This window comes from Hyposmocoma kahamanoa, unplaced genomic scaffold, assembly GCF_003589595.1.
Source record: "Hyposmocoma kahamanoa isolate Upper Pololo Valley unplaced genomic scaffold, ASM358959v1 160, whole genome shotgun sequence".
NCBI lineage: Eukaryota > Metazoa > Arthropoda > Insecta > Lepidoptera > Cosmopterigidae > Hyposmocoma > Hyposmocoma kahamanoa.
Window position 1 is genome coordinate 1,648,866 of NW_020653575.1, and position 18,533 is coordinate 1,667,398.

The window sequence follows — 18,533 nt, forward strand, 5'->3', positions numbered from 1 at the left end:
GTTTTATTTTTAGTTGTAATTTTAGATATAAGTGTGTGTAGTGTTTAAATTCAGTGAATAAACTTCTTTCTTTCTTTTGTTTGCATTGTTCAACAAAGCAATAATATTTACGATGTGTCGAACGCGCCTTGAAATAAGTAAACAATTTTTCTAGTCCGCCGACAACAATTTCTTAATGGGTAACCATTCAATCAGCTTCCCCTTACACATTGCCCATGTACATGAGTCATGCAGTGGTTGCATTAGTGGGGTCGCTAATAATCTCTAGGGAACATTATGGGGTCATCTTGAAATAGTTTGGTTTGCTTCTGTTCCGCTTTATTGGATTCTTTACACGTATATACACCTACCTACCTATGAATATACATACACGCGCGTGCACACGAACACAGAAAGCACACACTTGGGTGGGAAATGTTATATTACTTTTTTGTTTAAGCATTTTAGTCATTTTTTGTGTGTGTTAAATATAACAATAATGTGCCAGATAACCACACCAATCGCCCTGTCTGAAACTATGAAATTCCTTGTGCTATGAGTACCAGAGCAAAGGAATTCACTCTGGGGCACTTGCCAGAATATCCAGACCAGAGCCATTTAAAGACGCTAAACCAATGTAAATCAGGCGCATTTTTTATTGTTAGATTATTTTTTATTTTCAAAACTTAACACTATATTACTATATCGCACTGTTAATTCAATAGTGTATTAACTCAAATAGTGGACTTTCTCAGAATTGATGAAAAACGAATTACTCACTTTCCGCAAAAAATCATTAAAATTTATGTACGTTATAGTTTATCATAGAAACTTAAACAATATCTCAAATATATTTAAAAATAAAATGGAAAAAACAATTTAATATTTTTTAATAAGGATTATTTTGGCCAGAACTGGCTCACATAAAGTGTTAATAATTTTGAATTAAGTAGATATCTTTTGATTATTTCTTACAATATTCTCAAGACGGTTTTTTTGACGTGCAGAGAATCAAATTTTACGTTCAGTAATGATATAATATTAAATTTTACATATTTTGAGTTACAACACTATTGTAATTGCGATATGAATCTGCTTCATAGAAAATCTCAAATTGCGTGGTCAGTTAGTGGTACATACCTACCTATTTTTGGATTAATGCAAAAGGTCCCGCCATTTGGTATCTTTAAAAAAATAGTTTGCGTAATTATAAATTCTTTTTGTGTATTTTTTGTAAACGGTTACGTAGAATAACATTTATATCATCATTACGCCCGATCTCTACAAAACCAAATCGTAAAAAAAATGCATAAGTATTGTAAATAAAATATTTTGCAAATCGTACGTCTCTTAAATAGGAATATAGTCTTTGGTATATTATAAATACGTTAGACTCTTTTGACAGGTGTTAGTATTTTATACCCAAAGACTAGCGATTATTCAAAAACTACAAAACGATTTTACTAGAAATAAGAAGAAAAGTATTGTATCATAATATTGTTTTATTTGGTGAGAAATTAAAGTGATTTACTTACCTCATATCATCACAATGTTTTCACCAAATGATGTAAATAAATCATTTTCGCAAATATTGGACAACTTTGATGAATACGTAATATTTTTTTTGAAATGTTGAATATATACCTAAAAATCCATTAGTACAATACATTAGTAGTTTTACGTATTTCATATAACATAACTGCACTAAATGACTTGGGGGGAAAAAACTGGCCGGTTTTCTTCATTGGTCGTATTTGTCAACCAATAATGACACGCCAATCGTCAAATTAAAGACCACATTATCCTCTTTCTATTTTCATGCAAATCGTCACTCGTTATAATGATTGGGTAACAACGTAATCAACTTTTTAAATTGCTAGTGTTTGCGCACGGATTCACACGGATTCCGAGCTTTCGGCCATATTATGTTGTGCGGACGAATTCAGAGTCTAAAAGTTAAAAATAGGGTGGTTTGCATAATATTAGATATAACTGTTTGATGACTAATATCATCTCAGACAGCTGTGCGCTGTGAACGTAGTACCTGTAAAGAGCCCGAAATTTTGATTTCTTTGAAAAAAAAAACAAATATCCGCGATTTAGTACTGAAAAAGTAGTTTCATTTCCACTTTGTATCAATCGTGTAAATGTAACAACTCGATAAATCAAATTCAAATGTGCAACATTCTCACGATAATGTCTCATAATCTGTTAACCTTGTAACAGTTATAACTTTATGAATGCAAGTCAATAATTGAATAACCGGTTAGTAACCTCTCGATTGAGTTAGTCTCAATAACTAAGCGTCGCCGAGTACAGCTATCAATTTGGCCTTTATTGTTTTGACTCGCATTACGTTTGTAGGCATTGTAAGATGAACACACGCTTCCTTTAAAAATCGTCTTCTCCTATAGTATGAACTGGAATATGTTTTTTTAATAAATTAAAAATAAAGTTTTTAAATGAATACTTTTGTAAATAGTTCAGAATAGGGTGGTTTCCGGTAATATAAGACGCAACTGTTGATGACTTTACCATCTCAGTTAGCGTGACCATGAGACTTTTAAACGTCTTCCTTTATACCGTAATAGCAAAGTAATAATTATTAAACTAAACTTGAAGTCATTAGATTTTGCCAACCCTGTCAGGGAGTTTCTCGTAAATGTCTCTAAACTCAACTAGGCTATCACTATACAGTAAAAATACTAGGACAAACCACTATTATAAATACAAAATAACGTTTTGTGATAACCACGACGCAATTCAATACTGCTGCAAAGGGCGTCTACCTTATCGGAGCCAACCGCAAAATACGCCTTATGTGATCTCTAAAGCATCGGGTTACCTTGAGAAGGTTTTCTCATAACTAGCTATGCGTTTCATTCGAAATACTCTACAAATGGAAAGTTCATACTACAATTTTAGAGCAACGATTTAGTCGTTAGTTTAGAAAAAGTCGAAACAACAGTGTATAATTAGCATTCTCACACCTGTACACTAACCGTTACAGAAAACATAAAATAAAAAAAATATTATTTTTATTCCATTTCCCAGAATTCGAAAATTGTAAAGCAACTTTCCTAAAGCGTGAAACACACAGAGAGCGGGTGCGAGTCGGGAGCGTGTCGTGTCAAATTCCGTGTATTTATATGGACGACAGCACACGGAGCGCGGGCTCTCGACCCGACACGCGCCGGACCCGCACCCGCTCTTTGTCTGTTTCACGCTTTAATTCCAGGAATTTTATATTTTATAGCAAAGTTTTAATAGTAAGTAACCGCTCTCACACGGTGAATATTAGCAGCGATGCAAATGCGATGCAGTCGCTGAGTCTAATATACATTACGACAATAATAATAATATAATAATAAGTCTACCTTTATACACGCACGCGATTTTAAGCAGCGATGCAATTGCGCGACTGCATCGATACAAACGCGCGATTGCATCGCTAAACTTGGGATTTATAGGCGATAGCATCGATGCAATCGAGTGTTTGTACATACGCGCAATCGCGCGTTTGTATCCATGCAGTCGCGCATTTGTATCGATGGTTTCGCGCGTTTGTATCGACGCAATCGCCTATAAATCGCAAGTGTAGCAAACGCGCGTTCGGGAAACGCGCGATTGCTATACTATGATTTTAAAGGCAATTTCCAACTCAATGAAGACTCAACAAAAAGAAATTGAGTAACAGAGCTGTATCAAATCGTGTTCAAATTTGTTAAATTCTTTTTTGAACTAATCATTTATATTTCACCTACCTGAGTACTAGTGAACCGCCGACTCCCCGATCGGCTAAGAGTTCCTCCACGCACGTTGCTGTCCGACAAATCGACGTCACCACCGCCGTCCACAGCGCGCCTGCGCGTCAGCTCACACAGCTCTGCTATTGGTTGAACCTGTCATATTAAAATTTAAAATTCAGTTTTAGAAAAAGGTAATAAAAAACTTAAAGATAATTATAATGCTGAATAAAAGGTACTTTGGAAAGTATTGCCAAAATTTATAATAACAAATAATGTATCAAACAACCACACAAATTGCCTGGTTTCAAACTAGGGAATACCCTACTATGAGTACCAGAGCAGCGAAATTCACTCTTGAGCACAACCCAGAACAACCAGATGAGGAGCAATTTGGAAAAGTTCTTCTCATTGCAAACCATTAGGCCACCGAGGTCGTTGAAAATATAGCCCGAAAGGGCGTGGAATTCCTCTTACTAAACTTACTAACAGGAAATAAATTCGATGAGAGGTAAAGGACAATAAGTCTATATTTTGGAATTGAAATGTTTTCACCAACATTGCTTTAGAATGCTAAAAATAACGCAATGGTAATAGTTATTTGTTATGCAAGGCTGCAAAGTTGTTGTTTGACGCGAGTGCTTGTATATTTGAACCTGAGCAAGCGAAGGAAGCTAAGATTCTAAAATAAATTCCTGACCGTAGCGAGGATTTCAAGGCACGAGACGTAAAACAACTTTGCTGCCGAGCGAAACACACAACTTTTCACCTCACTATAGCGAGGAAAGTGGTAAATGAAATAAAAACAGTCGAACAATAAAACATCAGATTTTTTTATTAAAAGAAAAAGTTTATCGTCGGATGCGTTCTGAATTTACATTTCATCAATTTTATTCTTGCTTGTACTTTTGTTTTGTGTGATTAAATGATTATTGAAATTATTTTAGTTCTTCGACGAATTAAAATAATTTAATAAACACAATTAGTTATCATCATTGACTTACATATGGACGTCGGGTCCGCGCTAAAAAGTGTCCGCACTTGTAAGGCGCTAAAATCGTATACAGAGCGCGACATTCCGCTTTAGTCTTCATTTGTTCTACTGACAGCGCGATACTGCGATGACATTACAATTTAAATTTCGAATAGGTTGACTTGGGACATTTTTTTCGTGGTTTTTGTATTAGACCCGTCGTCCATTTAATTGTAAGTCAATGGTTATCATTGTCAATTTAATGTCAACAATAATACAAATGAAATATACCAACGGATTTATATTACGTAGATATGTCATGTGAATCCGACAAGTCGCTCATTTGAACGTGTCATTATTTTTTTTCCAGTCCATCGTCAATTTAGAATTTTAAAAGCCTTTTCTACGTTAGCGTGCAAAAAAAGCCTTTCCGAGCTATTGAAGTGAAAAATATATTAAGTCCTATCGTCTTTTGTTTTTTATTTAATATATTTTATTTGATCTGGCACCTTCAAATAAGACGCATATAAGCGCTGCAACCGCTAGTATTAATTTTCAGTTCCAGTGCTAATTTTCATACAATATTTAAAAGCGCAGCTGCAGTATCCAGTCGCATAACGCGCGCCGCTTCTGCTTTTGCAGACTAGGGAGTCTACTCTCGATCTCCGTCCGACATCCGTCCGAAACAATTACTGTCAAATAAGTAATATTCGACAAAATTAAAAGACAAGTATCAAGTATGAAGCTTCATTCGCATCACGCGTCTTTTCATTTGGTCAAGTATTGCTTATTTGGCAGTAATTGTTTCGGACGAATGTCGGACGGAGATCGAGAGTAGACCCCCAGATTTGTCGCGCCACTACTAAATTTCATACAATATCTACTCGCGACTGTGGTACTGCAGCTGCGCTTTTAATTACTGTATGAAAATTAGAAGTCGCGCCGCTGCAGCGCCACTTGACGCTACTGCAGCTGCGCGACTATAAGTGTCTACTTTGAGGCGGCCTTAACATTGTCGGGCGCAGTGGCAGAGCCACTCAGATTTTTGCGATTTAAAGCTCTGAGTGGCACAGCAACTGTTACGGACAGGCGTGTAGCTTACCATTAGGCGCACGACTACTTGTTCGTCCCGTCACTTGATATTATAAAAAAAATTATTGCTTAATTAAGAGCCCCATTCTCTTTAAAGCGTTCAGTAGTCAAAAAATCAAATTGCCAATTAAAATTCTTTACCTCTCACCTACAAAATTAAAGATCAATTTTATTACAGGACTTATAAATTGCTTCACACATTTATATATATAGATATTTTGCACTTAATCTGTCACGTTCCAAAAACCTGATAATCAATTGAAATAATATAATCATTAAACCTCACGATAAGAACAAGATTTCACGTCATTTAAATGATAATTTCATGTCAGTGTCCTGGTATCTCACACAATAATGACTATGTTAAACAGACATAACCATAATTTTAACATGAAAGTTGTCTTATCCTAAGACGAGTGAAAGTGGAACTAGAGCATTTTAAAAACCGTACTTGGTTCAGATATAGGGTGATTGAAATGTGCAGCTGGACAAGATAATTACATTGTGGATAATTTACGCTGTTGTATGCGATTATTTTAAAGAGGTTTCTATCAACTTTGATGAGATAGAATTTCAGTCTATTGCGAAAAGTATTTCTTTTAATTTCTTTTTTTATGATACCAGGGATGAATGTGGTTCGAAATTCAAAATTTTTTTTTCGAATTTTTGAATTTTTTATGGGATGTGAAAGGGCGCCTACAAATTAGTTGCGTGCTGCCGCGCCACTACAAATTTTTATACTGCTCATTTATTGGCAATATGAGCAGTTGGCAAATATCAGCGGTGTTGCCACCGCTTAGTTGCGCAGAGCGCGACGGGAAGTGAGCGTGCCTATAGCCCATACCTGTCTGGAAAACAGGGAGGGTGCACACCCGGAATGACTCACCTAAACGAGAACCGGATGAAGTCCGTATAATCGGGCTGATCTGAGGTTAGGACCTGACATAGATGGTCCCTGTCTGGACTTTCTCGCACAGGTTATAAGTGCCCTTCCCGCATAACCAATAGGGAGAGTCACTATAAACAAAATTTATGTAGAGAGATATGGAGCTGCTCATTTATTGTATGAAAATGTGTGTGACGCGACTGGAGCGCCACGGGGCGTCACTACAGCGCTTCTATAAGCGTCTAATTTGAAGGCGCCCTAAGGCACAAGACTAATGAAATGGAAGCGAATTTTTGTAACGGAATCGATGGGTCCTAGGTCTGGTCCTAAGTATAAGGGCCATACTAACCATTTGATCATTTTTCACTTTTTTGTGGGAAATGCTTCATTTCATTATAAAACGAAGAATTTGCATTTTTTGAAATGCTTCATTTTATAATGAAATGAAGCATTTCCCACAAAGAACTGAAAATGATCAAATTGTTAGTTTGGTCCGCATACTTAGGACCCATCGAAATAGTGCATAACATAATGAACTAACTGGGTAATGTACAAACTAGATACGGGCCAAAAACGGGTCGCGCGTCTTGCGGAAAATTTTGGAACAGCCTCAGGAATTCTCGCAGCAACCGTCTCGTATCTACTTTGTACGTTACATAGTTGATATAAAGCTTACGCTATGTACAAATTAAATATCTTCCATTCCAATGTAAAATTAGTGCTTTAGAGCGACGCATTGGATTTTTTGAAAAAACAAATATACGCTATGTACATACGAATAATTGTAAATTATTCATTGAAAAAAAAAATCGACCTCAAAAGTTTGCTTATCGGTTTTTTTCGATTTCCATGGGACTCCCTCATCAGATTATGACTTCTTAGTGACAATGGGACTCCTTTGCACATTTTATACTTTTTTCTGGTTGTCATGGTGACGGTGATTTGTTGATTACATGTATTGTGTCAAGTGAAAAGTCGACTTTTATTTGCGGCGGAAAAATTTTTAAAATTTGTGATAGCCGAAACGAACCCGGAACAGCATCGTTGGCATCAGGAACCCGGATACACTTTTAAACAAAAAAAGAATTTTCAAAATTAGTTCATAATTTATGGAGAAATCGGTATGTCAGTGTGCATGTCTTTAAAATTCATCAGATTCTGACTTGGTCACAGTGGGATCACTACGAGAGTGCAACCTTTCAAACAAAAAAAGAATTTTCAAAAACGCTTGACAAATTTATCGCGTAACACACAAACAAAACAAAACTAGAGTCGACTTAGGAACCTTTTTTTGAAGTCGGTTAAAAAGAAGTTTTGTTTTCAGTTTGACATAAAATATTATGTTTTGGTGGTTTAAAGAAATTGGAACATCGCTGATCAAGGTGTTTAGAGTCAAAAGGAGATTGCGTCGAAAAACAAACCATAAATTGGAAAATATATGTTTTTATTACCAAACCGCCCTTTTACATTGAGACTACCAGTTTGTAGTACATCTGACTTGCCAATGACTATATTTAAGCAAAAATAAATCTTTTTTTTCATAAATTAATGTTATTTTCTTATAAATGTAATAATAATTGTATTCATAATTTCAATTTCAAGTTCTCGTAATGGATTTACTCGAAGTGAATGTACAATACTGTGTTGCCTTTGCGAATAAGAATTTGAAATTGATATAGTTTATTTTATCGTGATATGTTTTTAAAATGTTTTTGTCTAATAACTAGTTGATTGTTTAGAGTGAGCTAACGCTGTTATTAAGTACAGTTGACATTCTTCATGTTATGTGACGTTTCGAGTTTTTCGATTGTCATAATATTGACATAAATACAGCGCATTCCTCGAAAACCGTGCTTAAAAGCAAATTTTGTAGGATAGCACAGTAGAAAAACCACGCCTAAAATCCACTATTACTTCGGCATATTGTACATTTATTTGACAAACCAATAGAATTACGTATCGCACGTTGAAATCGATATCGTCACTAGACGAAAAAGTCACATTTTGAAAAATAGTTGTTAAATGTTCTGAATTTCAATTTAAATTTGACAACGCGGGAGTTTCTTTTGATGACGTGTTGCTTATAACTTGCGAATATGATTACCAACTTCAAATAATACTCAAACAGTACTGCGTTCCGGTTTTGAAGGGTGAGGGTGCTGGTGAAATTACAGGCACATGTGACTTGTCAACTTATGTCTCAGGGTGACGAGCGCAGTGGCAGTGCCTCTCAGATCTTTGCGATTTACTTTGCGATTTAAAGCTCTGAGTGGCACTGCAACTGTTGTGGACAGGCGTGTAGTTTACCATCAAGCGCACGACTTGTTCGTCCCGTCACTTGATATTATAAAAAAAAAAGAAGAACACAGGCTACTTTTTGTCACAAAAATAAATCATAAAGGGGGTGAAATAGATGATAAAAGTTTGTACAGAAAACCTATGTACAACTATAAAATTTGTATGTAGGCTAACAGAAAACACGCTTTGAAAGCTAAAAAAAATATGGGTATGGATCTCATTCCGAATAATATGATTATTTTTATTTATAAGTACATATTCATAAACGAGATTATAAATATATCGGTTCCCTTCAGCAATTTTTTGAACTTTCAAATCGTGTTTTCTTAATTCCACAATTTAGAGTTACTACAGTATTTAATATCAATTGCGATATATTCTTTTGATATGTCTTATATCAGGAACACAGGGTTAAGTTGGTTAATACTGTATAAGTTAAAATTCTAAGTTGTATATTCAAAAACATCATGACCTTGAAAATTAAAACTTCTTACATGTTCCGTCAAGCTTTCTCTAAATAATAAATAAAGATTCATTTAATAACAACTTAGCAGGTACATTATAACGGTGTACCATTAATTCTGATCGAGCAATTTAACAGCTTTCGCATTTACAATTATTTATTAAAAAAATAATGGTAATTAATTTGTTGTTTATGGACAGTAAAGTACCGTTTACGCACATGTATTTTAATCGAATACTGATTCGATATTTTGTGAGTTACCAATAATGTTAGCACTTATGTGAAAGTTATCTATGAGTAGGTATAATGGGCCAGCCAAATATAAATTTATAAACAAGAACATGGACTTCTGAAATCTTGACAACAGATGCTACGAGTATCTTTGAATAAAAATCTGAACAACAGTCTCCACTGCAAAATCTTTTCAAATATTTTAATTAAACTTTCAATTCGATGAGCACCAAAAGACATCAAGCCAAGTGTGACGTAACTTAATGATGAAAGATCACTCACCTTAACTGTAACTGAATCTTGACTGCCCTTGATTAGGTCGATGACCTCTTCCCTGTTCTTTCCTTCCACACTAACTCCGTTCACTTCAAGGAGTCTATCTCCAGGCATCAGTCCAGTCTCACTTGCCCCAGGATACGACCCCGGTTCCGCCAGGATAACAGCTTTGTTAGTCAGTTTGCTGGTCAGCCCAGTGATATTTCCATTGCATTTGCTATCACCATTGGTAAGACCATTCTCTTCATGGCCATTCAGGTCTCCAACGAAAATTCTTTCTTGAATCACAGCTCGACGGAGACTGAAGCCGAAGTCATTTCTCGGCGCTTTCTGGCGTTGGATTGTAAGGAATCTTGGTTTGGGTAATTTAAGAGGAGTTAGGGCTGGTAACGGTAAGTACACATCCTCGAAATTACTGGTTCGAGACCATCTATGGAAGCCTTGAGATTCACCAACAGGAGAAGTCGAAAATGGAGGCGTTGCGAAAGATGAATTCGTTGTTGTATCGGTCAAGGAGTCAGCACTTGGGGATGTGGAAGTGATTCCCAAGTAGCTGTTCCCATTAGTTTTTGCAACTTCATCCATGTCTTGAGTTGTAATTGTAGGATTAACATTGTTCTTGTAATTTTTATATTGGTTTTCTACAGGACTGTGAATTACTTTCTTCGTAAAGTTTTGCATATGGTGCATTTCGTCACTGGAGGATGTACTCTTAGACGGGGGTATCCCATAAGATATGAGCTCATTTTGTTGCGTGTTCCTCGCAAGCAAGTTGGGATCTTGTCCGTTGACATAATCTGTTGTGTCAACGTTTTGAACATTACTGTCTTGGGAATTGGAACTAGCGTTACTGAGACGAGGGCCTTTAAGTATACCCCGCTTTGGTGGTCTTGGTGGTATTGGAGGTAGATTCGGCGGTTGTCGAGGACTGCTGTTTGCGTTGTTCGGATTGTTCAAGGAATTTAAGGAAGTTTCCGAGCTGTCCGATTGGAGGACTCTGTGTGTGGGGTATCCAGGCGATAAGTGGTTGTTTTCATCGCTTAGGTTTGAATTAGACCCCGAGGTAGGAATGAGCGGGTAGTTAGAATAATTGGAGTCTTGTTCAAGATGAGCGAACAACGACGCTGTGTAGTCAGCTGTGATGCCGGAGGGTAGTTTCTCCTTTTCCTTGCGTCTTCCCCGCAATTTCAGCGACCGCCGGACCTGAGAAAGATAAAATTATGCGGTTTAAAATAATCTAGGTTTCGGTTGATCAGGCATGAAGGTTAAACGTAATAGCTAGTTGAATAGAGTTGTAAAGATTTCGATAATGACAGGATATTGAATAATGCAGTTCGTTTTATCACCGAAGTGCCTAGAGCAATTAGCGAGTCATCAGCTTTGAATAATGAATGAAAGAAAACAAAGTGTGGTGATCGATCAAGCGTATGACAGTTGAATAAGGTAGATTCGTGACACAATCGCTGACCTTTAAATGAGTTTAATTTGCGGGAGTAAAATACAGAGGTATGTTTGTTTATAAAAGTGTGATCTGACAAGTTACTCAGGTGTTAGTATTGACCTAAAACGTTAATGATAGACTCTCGGTTTCGAAGTACGCGCAAACGCAGTAGAGACGTTATATAGTAGGGATCGGTGATGAAACCCGTTAAGTTCCCGCAATAGCAAAAACCCGCACACCTCAAAGACTCGCAGTTTAAACGGCGAACGAAAGTGCAACCGATAATTTCAAACTGGTTTATAATATTGCTTTCATTTAATGGATTTATTCGCCAATTGATTGAAGAGAAGTGGGTCAGTAGAGCTTGTGAAACTGTTTAGAATATATACTGAAAGCACGCAAAGATTACATAAACACGGCTTGTGTGTACATTAACAGTCAGTTTTTGCATTTTTTGTCGTCAGATATGCATGCATCGTGTTATTTGTTATGCATTGCGTTATTTGTTTTCAAATGAAATTTCAATTCGAATACAATGCATTTGTAAGGGATTTTTTTTTATAACTGGCACATTATCATCAAAACCCAGCAAACTAAAATGGTAAAAGTGCTAAATGCCCAATGTACTAAATAATATAACAACGATAAGTTTTTTATTTATAGACATACTAGCCTAACCTAACGTTGGATACCTCATTACTGAGGGTCGTGCCTCCCCCGCGGAAATAAGCTCCGCATGACAATGCTGTGCCATCTGTGGCGGTCTTTAGCATAGTGGAGCGGATCATGGAGACGCATGCCGAGAGCCGCACAAATTTGGTCGGACCATCTTGTGGGACAGCGACCCCTCGGACGTTTACCGTCGATCCGTCCGGTAACCATTAGTTGTTCGAGATTGTGCCCTTCTTTTCATAGATATAACAGAGTTTATATTTATATGATTGTACAGTGTCACTTAAGTCATGTTGGTTTTACCGTACACTGCCACTCATCATCTAGTACCTACGTCTCGTCCTCCTATAATGGGAAGGCGGAATTAAATCGTGCAAATTCCTGGTACACTCTCCGTTATAGATCCTACAGAATACCATTTACGTGATCATAGGAATAAAAGTCTGTGCCTGAATCACATATTATGTACGTTTTGATGCACACAGGATAGGAGGCTATTAAATATTCTGTGAGAAAACATTCAATTCATGTTCTGCTATACACGTAGTTAGTGGATATAGATTTAAAACAAACTAGTCCATGGAAGTTTGGTCATCTGATGCGTCACGACAGTTTTTGTAGAAACATAATAGAAGGGAAGATCGAAGGAAAGAGAGGCAGAGAAAGACCGAGACGAAGTTATTTAGATCAGATAAACGAAAAAGTTAATGTCGTGTCGTATTAGGAAATCAAGGCTAAAGCGCTAAACAGATATGATTGGAGATTAATATACCGACAAGAGCCTAGCTCTTAAATGAGAAGAATTACTAGTCTATGGAATTACAGTAATTGAAATACCTCCGTCAATTCACTTTTAATCGGAGCACCCATCAAGTGTCACTTTCTTTTTTTATTTTTTTTTTTTTTTATTTGGCTCTGTTCGTTCAAAAATTACAGGCTAGGGTTATAAACCGTTCTGCCTCGTCCCAGGCTCACTTTCTTTTATATGAATGGAAAATGTATCTTAGAATAGTTTTGCAATACATATGGTATCATAATATTACCCTCACAGTGTATGTATCATTAGAGTAGAATTTCGTTTTAATGTTTCATTTTTCATTCATACCTATTTTAATTATTATTTTTAATAGTTCTAAGTAATTATTGTTTGTTTGTTGCTCTTAAATTTCAGTTTTTATTTTTGTAAGTTTGGAGTTACTCGTCTTGTCAACCTGTGCAGTGGGTTATTTGGAAATAGCATATTTTTTTTGTTTTGTTTTTTTTTCGTATTTTCTTTACATATTTATTTAGGTTTATATAACTATATATATATTTTTTTATTTTTTACAATGTTTATTGAAGATGATTATTTTTCTTGCTCTTCAGATGATTATATTAGCGCCCAAAGTCATAATACTTCACTTTCAGATTCTGAACCTTTGGAAGATAAACTTCACGATGTATTTGATAATTATAACAAATTCCTTTCCTTAGTGCACATCAACGCGCAGAGCATTCCTGCTCACTACAATGATTTTCTTACATCTTTTAGCGCCGGCATAGTTGATTGTATTCTTGTGTCGGAAACCTGGCTGAAACCTACTTTACCTTCTACTAGCTGTTCCATTCCGGGATATAAACTATTTCGTAATGACCGTGTCGGGTGTGGTGGAGGTGGTGTTGGCATTTACCTTCGTAGCCACATCATTGCTGATGTTGTTTGTTGCTCTCAGTCACTATACACGGGTTCCTTGGAACATTTATTTCTTTCAATTGTAGTTCACCACAAAAAAATCCTGCTTGGCGTTTTATATAGCCCTAATGATAAAACAGAATATTTTAACGTCTTGGAAAGTACTTTTGAAAACTTGGTCCCCCTTTTTGACCATGTCATTGTAATGGGTGACTTAAACACGTGTCTCCTCAAAAATGACAGTCGAGCCGTCAGGTTGGCAGCTTTGACGTCTGCGCTTGATCTCCAAGTGCTAAATACAAAGAAACCGACCCATTACTTTCCTAACTGTAGACCTTCCTTGCTAGATTTAATTATTGTCACTAACCCCAAACTGGTCATTTCGCATGGGCAGATGATTGCTCCCTTTTCACATCACGACTTAATTTATCTTTCTTACAAAGTGCGTCCACCTAAAGGTAGGGGAAAAGTCCTTCTTTTACGAAATTTCAAGAATTTGAATCTGGATCGTTTGAGAGAAGATATGAGATGTATTGACTGGTCCGTATTGTTTTCGTCTGACAGTATTGACGTAATGGTTGATATCCTTAACACTGAGTTGGTGAAGGTTTATGACTCCCATGCTCCTGCTCGGCCTGTGCGTGTCAAACGTGCGCCGGCTCCTTGGCTTTCGCCTGAGATTAAAAGAGTTATGGCAATGCGTGATAAAGCCAAATGCCGTCTAAAACGTGAACCCTCTTCAGCAAATCTAGACGCGTATAAGAAGTTACGCAATCTCAGCAATAGAATGTGTAGGGATGCCAAACGTCGCTACTTTCACTCTACCATACAAAATCTTTCCCAAGCTCAGGTGTGGAAATTTTTACATTCCGTAGGTGTTGGCAAGTCGTCCTTGGATGTTTGCCAAAACAACATAGATCTCGATGCCCTGAACTCCCACTTTTCCACGCCGCCCATCATCCTTAACTCTCGCACTAAATCGAATACTCTAACTTTTCTGTCTAATCTTGCGTTACCTGATTGTCCCCCTTTCACTTTTAGTGCGGTCACAGAGGATCTTGTAAAAAAGAGTATCCGCTCGATTTCCACTAAGGCCATTGGCAGTGACAATTTGAGCCTCGAAATGATTCTTCCCGTGCTGGAGGACATTGCGCCGGTTATTACTTACATCATAAATTTTTCTCTCTCGCGCTATGTCTTTCCAACTCAATGGAAAAAGGCTTTTGTCATACCTCTCCCTAAAATCCAGAATCCTACATCTTTTTCACAATACCGTCCTGTTTCCATTCTCCCCATTCTTTCTAAAGCCCTAGAATCCATTGTACATACACAACTTTATTCTCATCTTACCTCCTATAATCTTTTATGTCCGTTTCAGTCTGGCTTTCGTCCATCTCATAGCACTATTGGAGCATTACTGAACATTACGGAGGACATACGTCGTGCTATGGATGAAACGAAACTCACTGCCATTGCCCTCTTGGATTTCAGCAACGCTTTTAACTCTGTTGACTTCGACATTCTTCTTGGTGCCCTTCAGGCTGTTAATATCCCCTCTCCTATTATAAGTTGGTTCTCTTCGTATCTTTTCGGTCGCCAGCAGAGCGTGAAAATCAATGATGGCTCGTCATCTTGGTCTAACTTAACTGCTGGTGTGCCCCAGGGTGGCGTACTCTCTCCTTTACTCTTTTCTATTTTTATTAATAATATTTCCCGTGTCATTTCTTCTCCCTTCCATTTATATGCTGATGATCTTCAGCTTTATCGTAATTTTGAAGTGGGCGAGGTAGCGGAGGCAATTGCGTCTATCAACTGTGATTTGTCTGCCATTCAGTTATGGGCCAAGTCATTTGGCCTTTTGGTTAATCCAGCCAAGTCTCAAGCAATGATTGTGGGCAGTAGCAGATTGAGGTCCAAGTTGGACTGGTCTTTGGTACCTGCGCTGGTATATGACGGAGTTCCAATTGCATATACTGACAAGGCTAAAAATCTCGGGTTAGTAATGGACTGCACCTTGTCTTGGACTTCTCATGTCAATGAGGTCAGCAGACGAATGTACTTCTCATATCATTCTCTCAAACGTCTCCAATACTTTCTTCCTTTTCACACCAAAATTATGCTTGCGCAAACTCTTTTACTCCCTATTCTTGACTATGCCGACGTTTGTTACTTGGATGCGACCGAAGACCTTTTAAACAAACTAGAGCGTCTACAGAACCTGGCTATCAGATTTATTTTCGGTCTCCGAAAATTTGATCACGTTTCCGAATTTCGTGCTCGGTTAAAATGGCTCCCAATCCGCCTTCGCCGTGATGTGCATATCCTGTCCACCCTTTTTAATATACTTCATGACCCAAATTCTCCTTCCTACCTACGTTCGCGGTTCCAACTGCTTCCCCCTCCTAGCCGCTCAAGGCGTCCGTGCATCACTAAGATGCTCGTTCATCCTAGTTGTAAAACAAATTTCTTTTACAACTCCTTTTCCTCTCGTGCAGCGCAGCTGTGGAACAGACTCCCTTCCCATATTCAGTCTAGTCCGTCAATTGCTTCCTTCAAGAAAAGGTTGACAGCGCACTTTCTTGCTGAACTCTCTTAATAATCATCATATTTGTATATGTGTAAGTTTATTGATACAATGTATTATACGTTATGTAGTCTATTTATTTATATACTATTTTAATTATTTATCGGTAATTTTATATATGCATATTTTACACATGTAGATTATCATCTTTTGTTATCTCTTTTGCACGCCGTTCCCCGCTTAAAACCTTTGCTCTCACTGCCTTGGGTTGGCTGGAAGAGATCTCTTTTAGAGATAAGTCCACCTTTGCTCACCTTATGTTATTTTTTTGTTTCTGTTTATTTGTTTGGTGCAATAAAGAATATATACAAATAGCCCAATGGTTTAACATAACGCCTCTCAAACAGAGGCCATGGGTTCGAATTCGGGCTCGCACTTATAACTTTCTCGGAATTTATGTGAGAAATTTAATTTGAAATTTACCATGAGCTTTTCGGTGAAGTAAAACATCGTGATGAAACCTACACGTCGAAGAAGCTTCACACCCTCCGAAGACGTAAAAAGTCCCCAAACCGCACTGGGCAAACGTGGCAGACTATGGCCTAAACCCTCGCCGTGTCCATGACCCGTGCCCGGCAGTGGGACGTATAAATGGACTGATGATGAAATTTTAATGCGATATTTTCATTATAATATGTACACTGGGCGGTTACGTGGTTATACGGGCACCCCTCATGGAAGAATGGCATAAGTGGAGAGTAGAGCCAGAGAACAAAAAAGTAACGAGAATGGACACTCTTCGCCCCTCCCTAGATTTAGATGCCTCACCACGCCCCGCACATTGACGGTCACATTGACCGAACGACAACAAGGCTGTCGGCGAAGCGTTTTCGCGCTAAGACGGCTTTGATATTTGAATATAGTTTTCATTTATTAATTACGAAACTTGTACATTACTATTTATAATGGCCGTGAATTGTTCTATGTATGGCTGTTTATCATCATCTACACGGGATAAAGAGAGGAGTTTCTTTTGAATTCCGAAAGACGAAACGTAAACCAAAAAAACTTATGTCTGAGACTCATTCAGTTATTGTTTTCTTCATTTATTTAGTGCAGAGAAATATATAATACAGATTTCTTATATGTACAGTCAAAAATGTTTCTTACTCCATTAGATACAGAAAAATATAACCCACATCCTCTACAATTCTTGTATAATATAAATAATCCTCATGTAACTGAGCATGCGGAGTCGTTACAGCTTCGCAGAGATATAGCGTCTCTTAGCGTATTCTATCGCCTGTACCATGGTGAGTGCTCTGAAGAGTTATTCAACCTTATCCCTTCCTCTCCTTTCCATCAGGGGACCACCCGTGCCGGACTGCGTTACCACAGTTGGACGGTCAGTTCAATACCGTCCCGCACTAAAAAGTTTGGCAATTCGTTTTTATGCCGAACCATCAAATTGTGGAACCAACTCCCGGCGCATGTATTCCCTCCCCTCTATAACATCGGGTCCTTCAAACGTAGTGTGAAGAAGCATTTGGCCAGACCGGCAAAATGATAGTGACGGAGTGAAAATATTTGTGTTTTCCATCCGTTACTCTTATCTCTGGACTGTATTCGCACTTTCCATCAGGCGCGGTGCAGTCATTTTGCCGAGACACAATAAAAAAAAATAAAAAAAAAATATTGTCGATAAAGTTATTGGGGAAGGTGTGGGATATATTTTTCTGGATCTAATGGAGCAATAAAAATTTTTGACCCAACTCTATTCTTCCATGAGGGGTGTGGGCAATATTGTCTGGGTTTGAATCACTTCACATATTATGTACTACACGGGGGTATAAGAGGTTATGAAAATTACTGAAACTTTCTGGGAGAAAACATTCAGTGTTCAGTATTCTACCAAGTCCCCGGTACTTATTTATACGGTACAGATTCAAAATAAAGTAATCCACGAAATTATAGTCAAGGTAAAATGTGATTGAACTTAAAAATCTGTAATCGAAATAAAACTCAATGCAACAACGATTTTGTAAATAACAATTGGATTCCGAGACCTTCGCCTATAATTGGATGAAATCGTCGAAGACCTATCAACGCGTTGCTGATCCTATGTAAATTAATTGGTTTTAATAAAACACAGACTACCTCTGATTGGTTTACACGGGGCAAGGAACGATATAAAAGGATAATAGCTATTAATAAGAGTTTAGTATCGAGTTCTTAGGTTTTCGCGATTGTTACACATAGGAAATGAAACTATTTTTCCGG

At 37.4% G+C, this 18,533-nt stretch overlaps 1 protein-coding gene across 1 annotated transcript in view; it reads right to left on the reverse strand.

Annotated features, from left to right (window-relative positions):
• Positions 1 to 18,533, reverse strand: part of LOC113240658 (unconventional myosin-XVIIIa) — a 391,151-nt gene that overhangs the window by 356,955 nt on the left and 15,663 nt on the right. The window contains exons 2-3 of the mRNA XM_026478017.1: positions 9,951 to 11,147; positions 3,744 to 3,881 (exon numbers count right to left, since the gene is read on the reverse strand). Coding sequence (XP_026333802.1) covers positions 3,744 to 3,881; positions 9,951 to 11,147 — 1,335 coding nt within the window. The remainder of the gene's footprint in view (positions 1 to 3,743; positions 3,882 to 9,950; positions 11,148 to 18,533) is intronic.